The sequence below is a fragment of the Cupressus sempervirens genome, chromosome 11 (genome assembly GCF_028749045.1).
Source record: "Cupressus sempervirens isolate cs-2001-9-10 chromosome 11, ASM2874904v1, whole genome shotgun sequence".
In the NCBI taxonomy this organism is placed as follows: domain Eukaryota; kingdom Viridiplantae; phylum Streptophyta; class Pinopsida; order Cupressales; family Cupressaceae; genus Cupressus; species Cupressus sempervirens.
The window spans coordinates 623,011,559-623,020,841 of record NC_143128.1 but is presented as its reverse complement, the minus strand read 5'-3'; the positions used below and the strand labels follow the sequence as shown (position 1 = coordinate 623,020,841).

The following is a 9,283-nucleotide window of genomic DNA, read 5'->3' as shown; positions in this document are numbered from 1 at the left end:
GAGTTAAATTGATTAATTTTAATGATGAAATTGTTTGATATATCTTGTTTAAGCGATAAATTCATCTAATTGAAGGAGGTGGACAATATTCTTAAGCTTAAATCTAATGCATAAAAATAAATAAGCATAAATTAATTTAAAAATAACATTTATGCTTTAAAAAAACCAAACACACTTATCATAAATAAAGTTGATAATATACAAAGCTAAACAATTTGAACTTTATTAAAATTGATACAAAATTAGTATTATGTATTTTAAAGTATAAATTAAAAATATCAATATAATAAAAATTATATATATATAAAAAAAAAAAACAATAAATCTATTAAAAACATTGGTTTAGATATGTCCAAATAAAAGAAACTAAATTCTAATTTAAACTTATATATAAATTAAAATAAAAATAAATATGAAATTAAGCTATATAAAAAATAATTTTTAGAAATTGACAATTTAAAAGAGTTAAAATGTCTATATTTGATTAAAATACCTATACTTGATTAAAATATCTATATTTAATAGCATTTTACAAATTACAAAAATAATCAATTAAAAGTGATTGTCTTTTTAAAAAAAAGTTTGTCCACTAATCACAAATGTGGAAAAGGTAAAATTGAAATTAATGCATTCATGAGGTGTTAGGAAAATGATTATTTTTAATAAAATTTATCCACTTGTCACAAGAAAAGAAAATATAAAGTTGCAATTAATGCTTGCATTAATAGAGGTGTTGTTAAAAATAGTTGTATTTTTGTTGAAAAAAATTAAATTTTTTCATTGCCTTTTTCCTCATGAACTAATAAGGTTTTCAAAAAATTGTATTTTTCAATTCCAAAAAATTATGCAAATTACAAAACCTTTTGCAAACATTATTATATGAATGAAATCTAAAATCTGATTGGTGGAGCTATTAATACAATGGACTAAGCGAAAGCATAAATTACCTGCTGTAGGCAGGAACTAATATGTGACGGCTATTCATAAAAATGACTTGTTTCCCTCTTACACTATCTTTATCATATTTCGCAACAGAGAGAAAAAAAGAAAATCAAAAAGTTCATTTCACTATAAAAAATCACCTATACACTTTATTTTCCCACTGAAATATCTCACTAGTTAAAACAACTCTAAATTGCTAGAGCCAGATGACAAGACGTAAGGTGAATAACTTTGATAAGTCCCAAAAATGAAAGTACACAATTGAAAAGACACTTGACTACCAAGCCTTCCTCTTATCCTTATACATTACTTCCATAGGTAGTCATGGCAATTCAATGTCCCCACCAAATTAGAGGAAAAGTTAGGGGCAATAGCTAATCATTAGCTTCCCCATTCTTTACTGTAGTTACAACTTCTCACTCTCACCTCATAATTGACCAGTGACCGCCATTGGAGGCTATGAGGAAGCAGACCAGATGGGGTCTAATGGAAACATCAAACCCTGCACTTGCCCTTCACCTACTCAATCCATGACAACCCATGACAGGCCAGGGCAATCAGATAGATAAAATTAGAGAACCCAAATGCCAAGTAATATCTGACAAACCAGGCATACCCACATGACGCTTACGTGTGCTGAGTCATGCGCCAACCCTAAACGGGCCCATCGATTCTGACCGCCCAAGAACCGGCCCGGCCCCGATTCAAAACGGTCCCGCCGTTTGCCACCAGGGTAACCGAAACGGGAAGCCAATATTAAAACCCAATTCTGCCTGCTTCTTACCAAATGCGATAAGAGAAGGGCAGAAAAGGAAGCAAAAGCAGCATTGAGGCGCTTGTTCTTCTCCAAACTTCTCGGTTTTGTTTCAATTGGTATTGAAAATGAGGGAAATTTTGCATGTTCAAGGTGGACAATGTGGAAACCAGATCGGCGCCAAGTTTTGGGAAGTGATTTGTGATGAGCATGGGATTGATCCGACTGGGCGATACAGGGGTAATGAGAGTGATAGTAATCTTCAGCTGGAGAGAATCAATGTGTATTATAATGAGGCCAGTTGTGGGCGCTTTGTTCCCCGGGCTGTGCTCATGGATTTGGAGCCTGGTACTATGGATAGTGTGCGGTCTGGACCATATGGGCAGATCTTTAGGCCCGATAATTTTGTTTTTGGCCAATCTGGGGCTGGTAATAACTGGGCCAAGGGGCATTATACTGAGGGCGCTGAGTTGATTGATTCGGTGCTGGATGTTGTCAGGAAGGAGGCTGAGAATTGTGATTGTTTGCAAGGTATGTGCATTGGTCTTTGAGAAATTTGAAATGTATTTATGTGGGAAATGTAATTGCGTGAAAACCTGGTATGCGAATCTGCATATGAATTGTTTACTGGGTGCGATGTTGGCATAAGGGTTTTGGTGAGTAGGCTAGGGCGTTAAGTGGTCTTGTGCATGGGATCTGCTTGAGGAAGAGTGGGGTTTATTGTATGGGCATTTGTTTTTGTTTAAATTGGTCTTTTGTTTTTAAAGATATATATATACTTAGGAGAAATGGGTTGTTCAAATAAATGTTGGTAAATGCTTGCAGTTAATTGTAGAGATTTGTATAAAAATGACGCGGATTGAAAACTTCAATCTATTACAAAATGAATTGAGTAATTGTGCTCGGAAGACACTTGAAATTTTCTAGGGGGTTTTCAAATGGGGTAGTGGAATAAGCGGACCGGCTTATGGGAAAAAATGGTGGTTAATTTGACTTGTATGAGGCAATGCTGGTTAAGTATACTTGTATAGGGCTAAGTGACTTGCCAGGAAATTCAATGGTTGTTCACTTTGTTTGGAGTACTGCGTTATAGGGAACTTTGTGCGAGCCTGTGACTATCGATACTATATGATGGTAATTTTTAATAACGTCAGTTTTGCTTTCTCGCTTCACTTGCTGATTGCAATTGGAAACGGGCCATCAAATTAACTACCTGAAACCGGATTAAAATTGCAGGAAACTATTCTGAAATGCGATGTGTAAAATGGGAATGCTTTTTTGAAGTACTTTTGCTTCCCATTGACATTAGTTGAAATGTATGAGACACTGCGGGGTCAGATAAAAACCGTACACAACATATTTTGGCGGTATATGTAGTTTTCAATGCCTAATTTGAATCCTGCCAATACTTTAGGTGTTTTCCATTGGCATAATGGATGAATTTGAGATGTTCGAGTCTTACCCTTTATATTTTTTGTAGGGGTTCAAGTGGGCATGCTGCATGGTTTTCTCATTTGCATTGTGAAATGAGATTTTAGATCTTCAGGGCTTACAATTGTTGTTTTTTACGCAGGGTTTCAAGTGTGCCACTCACTGGGAGGAGGTACGGGATCTGGAATGGGTACCTTGTTGATTTCGAAGATCCGGGAGGAGTACCCAGATAGAATGATGCTGACATTTTCTGTGTTTCCCTCGCCTAAGGTTTCTGATACAGTTGTGGAGCCTTACAATGCTACTTTGTCAGTTCATCAATTGGTCGAGAATGCAGATGAGTGCATGGTTTTGGACAATGAGGCGCTGTATGATATCTGCTTCAGGACACTCAAGCTGACTACACCCAGTTGTAAGTAGACCGTGTTCCTTAATGCGCACCTGAATTAGCACTGATCCTTAAATGCTGTTATTGCCTATGCGTCTCGGTAGTGTTGGTTTAATAGTACACTTAACCTCACCTTATATTTCTCTCAAATATCAACATTCCAGTTGTATATTTCTTAAACAACCTTTTCTGAAGTTTTGATAAGAAACCTCCTCTCTAGAATTGCTTTCAAATGTGTGATTGCAGAATTATTCTTTAAATATCACATGAAAACTGTGTGCAATAATCTACGTTGTGGGCATCTAGATGGTGTTTGACTGGATGATAGTAAATTCTAATTTCTGGGTTTGATTATGTAACAGTTTTTTACTATCAATGTTTTGGATCAAATTACATGATCCATCATTAGGATGCAAATGCAATAGAACTGAGGAGAATGTTGATGCATCATCTGATTTTCCTTTGTTTTCTTGTATCCTGATGACGGTAAAAAACTGTTACACAATCAAACTCAGAAGTAAGAATTCATTATCATAGATTGTGGAAATCTGATATCACTTATGAACGACAGTATTCATACAGAAGTAACAAATTTTCACAATTCATAACATCTATAATTCTAGGTTCTGGATTTGATTGTGTAAAAATTTAAAACCTACAATTATAGTATTCATACAGCCCAATGATATCTAAAACATTCCCCACATCAGAACACCAATTGTAACCATAATTACGATGTATTTTGTTGTGAGATGGATCTAAGCATTGTCTTGATTTGCATTTCGAACAGTTGGCGACTTGAACCACTTGATATCAGCAACCATGAGCGGAGTTACATGCTGTTTGAGGTTCCCTGGGCAGCTCAACTCAGATCTCCGGAAGCTTGCAGTTAACCTCATTCCTTTCCCACGTCTTCACTTCTTCATGGTGGGGTTTGCTCCTCTAACCTCCCGCGGATCCCAGCAGTACATAGCCTTGACGGTGCCAGAGCTCACACAACAAATGTGGGATGCAAAGAACATGATGTGTGCTGCTGATCCAAGACATGGCAGGTACCTTACGGCCTCCGCCATGTTCAGAGGAAAGATGAGCACCAAGGAGGTAGATGAACAGATGATCAATGTCCAAAACAAGAACTCTTCATACTTTGTGGAATGGATCCCCAACAATGTGAAGTCAAGTGTGTGTGACATCCCTCCTACAGGACTGAAGATGGCTTCCACCTTTGTAGGAAACTCCACTTCCATTCAGGAGATGTTCAGGAGGGTCAGTGAGCAGTTCACTGCAATGTTCAGGAGAAAGGCTTTCTTGCATTGGTACACTGGTGAGGGCATGGATGAGATGGAGTTCACTGAGGCAGAGAGCAACATGAATGATCTTGTTTCTGAGTATCAGCAGTACCAAGATGCGACCGCGGACGAGGATGTTTATGAAGAAGAGGAAGAGGAAGGAATTCAACATGAAAACATGTGATTGCACCCTTAGCTCTCTGCATTACCTTTCAGTCTCTATATGTGGTCTCTCTATCCAATTTAATTTTCATATTTGTTAGTAATCTTAAGAAATTGGTCCAGTGCATAGTATAAGAGGAACTGTTTGAAGCACTATAGAAATAAGCTCCAGTGTCCTAGTTCGTTTCACAAGAGCAATATTTGTGGTTATGGCTACTGCTACTGTCAGGAGTATGAGGGTGAAGATGAGGCATTTCCTGTTATAAATGTTGCTACCATATTTTGTTAAATATCTGCAAGGTTTGTTCTATTATCGATTCTTTAATGTTGATGGCAAGCTAAATAAAATATATGCTATTTTGTAACAATGTTTGATTTGTGCTTCTTAGCAACGCAAACGACATGCAAGTCTGTATCAGTAAGATTGAGAAATCCACACAAAAATTTTTGAGTTCTTTTTATGCCAAAGCTTAGAAGACCATACAGATAAGCCATTGTCAAAAATCATTTTTGGACTTTAAGCCGATGACGTGATTCCCTCAAAAGTAACATGCAGTGATGAGATAAACCCATTAGTCCTTATGTAGCTTAATATCTATGATAGTACTTTGGATAACGTTTTTTTTGTTATAGTACTTTTTGTACAAACGAACCAATCAACAACCAAAAAAATTAAGAAATATCAACTATTAGTAATTGGGGACTTGGACTACTGCTAAAGTTTTTAGAATTTTAATGGGAATATCTTTTTGAAAAGAGAAATAAACAAAGTTAATATGGGTAATTAAATCATCCATTAAATTAAATTACTGGACAATGTCATGCAATGAATTTGTTGGAATGTTAGAATTTTTCTTATTATAAGATTGAAATGGTTTTCATTGTGTTTATTATTATAGTGTTTACAATAAAATGTTTATAATGAAACAAACAATAAAAATTATTATATATATAAGGAGAGAAAATATTTAATTTCTGTATATATATATTATTATTAATAATTATTTTAAGGTTGTGCATTTCAAACATTAAATTATTTATTTGACAATTTTTTAAAATATAAATTACAAAAATTAACGATTGTTAAAAATTTAGAGATTTTTAATGATATGAATATAATTGAACAATTCAAACATTTCATTGTTCAACTTAAATTTCCTTTGTGAATTCAATGAATAAATAAGTAATGAATTGTAGGTTTAATATCCAAAATATAGTTTCACACATTTTGTACAACAAACAATCTAAACCCACTAACTTATAGTAACTAACTATGAAGTCCTCTTTCTTCAAGTCTTAAAAGTCATTCTTATGATAAATGACTTGCATTAAATAAGTAACAATATTATTATTTTAGAATAATAGTACATATGGTTACACAACAAATTTGTTGGATATAAAATGATACATTCAAGAGTTTATATGAGATGAATTCTCAATCAAGATAGATATAAAAACTAATCATTGTCATTATCTCCTATTTTCTCTACTAATTAGAAGAAAATCTTTTGCTATTTCTTAATAACTTCTATATAAATATGTTTAAAAATTGTCTAAGAATATAATTTATGAAAAATAAAATTACTCTCAATCCTTCTTTTTAAAAATCCATTGAATCAAAACAAACACAAACCCCCACCCTTAATAAACAAAATTGAATCAAAGTTACTTCAAATCTATAAGTCTTTTCAAATATCAAATTGATTCTTAATAGTATAAATTGTACAATTAGTTCGTGTTTTATAAAAGAATCTATTTCTCATGAGAATGGAACCTTGAGAAAAGCTCCATGATTGAACACACTTGAGTTGGAGCAGTGCTGGAATGAGTGACCTTTTGGGAAGATCCAACACTTCTTCACCTCTTGAACATCACCTATATGTAACGAGTGCTAAGTGTACCATTCATTTACATAAAATATGGCTTCTTGTAACCTTCTACTCATAAACATAGGTCAATGAATGAATGAATAAGTCCACGAAAATTGTCTTAAACTCATGTCCTCAATTGTACCACTAACAACTTTACTTTCCCTTTAATACCAACCCTTAAATAGACTTTCTCACCATGCTCCCATTTGAATTGAAGTCTTAAATATAATAAACCTTTTTCTTACCAATATTATAAAATATTTTATTAACCCAACCTATTTTTCCTATTTTTCCTTCTCTACCAATAGATTTAGTCCAAAGAAAATTCCAAAGAGCTTGTAATAAATTAGTTACCAAGAGCTTGGAGAGCATGTACACAATCCCAACATAAAAATTGAGCCCCATCCCATAGAATAGGCCTGATGGGAAATTTTAATCAAATAAAATCATAATGTGTCATATCTTCCAGTTGTGAAAGATTGTGTAACACGCTGGCCATTAATGATAACGTGGGTTCACGTGCCAATTTCGCGCCAGACTGGTTTTCCCGTTGTCCAATAAACTTCCAATAAATATTTGTGGTATAAATCGTAAGCTCTCCGGTTTAATGGAAGGCGTCCAACGTGGGTTAGCGTTCATCACACACAAACGACTTTCTATGGATATGTCTATTTCTCTATCCATATTTCACGTTCTTCCCAAAGTACTCTACGATTGGACACAATCTTTGAAATATTTTGATGTATAATAATTAAATTAACCCCTTGGAGCTAAACTTCAATTTTAAGGCATGCTTTTTTTATTAATTACTTGTTAAACCAATTTACTAGGCACTATCCCCATATTTGTAAAAAATATTCTATGAAACTAAATATTGTTTATAGAGTACGTAGCTTGTCTAAAATAGTATCCAAGAAACAAAATGCACTCTAATAAGATAGTGTTCGTACATTTATTTATTTATTTAAATTAAAGATGAGAGTAAGTAGGCAATTGAGTTCCAACTTTGGAAATTTCATATATACAAACGCTTCATGGGATAAAGAAGCTGAATAAAGGTTTAAAACATTTAAAACATTTTTTTTGATTAGAGACAATTTATCAACTAAGTATAAAAGCAAAAGTCTAGCATATCGATAGCAAAAACAATTCTATATTATCGACTAGTTTCAGTTTAATACTATCAAAAGTCTATATAGTAGGGTATCGACTATGCTGCAGACATAATGCACTAAAAGTCGAAAAAAAAAATTCAATCTCAAAAAACACAGTGATTTTATCTCAATTTCTTTGTTGTTTTTTATTACAGAACATACAAATCATGAAGAACAAATGCTGAAAATTTCAACAAAATATGTTGTGTTTTCAATTTTTTCAATTTTGGTCAAAGGTGCATTTTGTGTGGAGGATAGCCACTTCCATATACTAGACATATAGTTCATATACAACTTGCAAAAATTATTTACTATAAAGGCACATATACAAAAAAAGGCTTCCAATGGCAAGACTATTCACAACTATCATTGCTACTGCTTCTAAGATTAGGATTGCCCCAACTATCTCTAAAAAAAGCATCTTCATCCTGGTTGTCATTATTTCCATCCCAATATTTGACTCTAGCTTGGTCCAAAGTGCTCTCTTGGTTCTCCTGATCATCATTATCAACCTCAACAAGTCTGTTTTGAGTCTCCTACTTAGACATGATCCTAGGAGCATTATCTGTAGTGCCTGCCCTCGTTTACATTTTTCTAGATACATTGTTGCTATCATTGCCGAACTCTGTTAGACTAGTTATATGTTGATGGTTAGTAGCATTGTTTTGAGACTATCAGATATTGTGCTATGGATTCAGTTGATATAGGATGAGATTACTTAGACTTTACATTTCACACATGCATGATGATTATTACATTATTTTCAGTTATTGATGATGATTAGTTAGATGGTTTATTATCACATGTGTTTTCTTATAGATACTTACCCCATACTTGCATGTGTATGGTGTGCGTGTTTTTTCTTTTATTGTATGGCGTTTCTGATGTGGTTAAGGAAGGGAGTTGTAGTTACCTGCTAGTCGGGATCTACACAATGCACCACTTCTTGCTATTGCCTGTTTAGCTTAGCATATATATATATATATATATATATATATATATATATATATATATATATATATATAGTATGTACATGCATGGATTTTATGCAGGTTGCAGGTACCGGGTATCGAGTTCCCTGAATTGCCAGGATGAGCATACTCTATCACACTATCTCAATGGTAAGGGAGGGGAGATAAATTCTCAAGTCCGAATCCTAAACCTTTAAACCATTTGTCCTAGTGAGATAGGACAAGTATCGGAGATATTTTACCTTTCGAATGTGTCGGATGACATAATTTGTGATTTTAACCCCTTAGACTGATTTTGTGTGGATTGTTCTATAATGGGTT

The 9,283-nt window shown here is 33.9% G+C and overlaps 1 protein-coding gene across 1 annotated transcript; it reads left to right on the top strand.

Moving 5' to 3' along the window:
• Positions 1-1,727: 1,727 nt before the first annotated feature.
• On the top strand, positions 1,728-5,334 carry LOC149531242 (tubulin beta-6 chain-like). Its single transcript, XM_089811905.1, has 3 exons — positions 1,728-2,227; positions 3,270-3,539; positions 4,306-5,334. Exons 1-3 carry the CDS (start codon positions 1,825-1,827, stop codon positions 4,986-4,988), a joined length of 1,356 nt encoding a protein of 451 aa, XP_089668031.1. The 5' UTR covers positions 1,728-1,824; the 3' UTR covers positions 4,989-5,334.
• Positions 5,335-9,283: the final 3,949 nt, after the last annotated feature.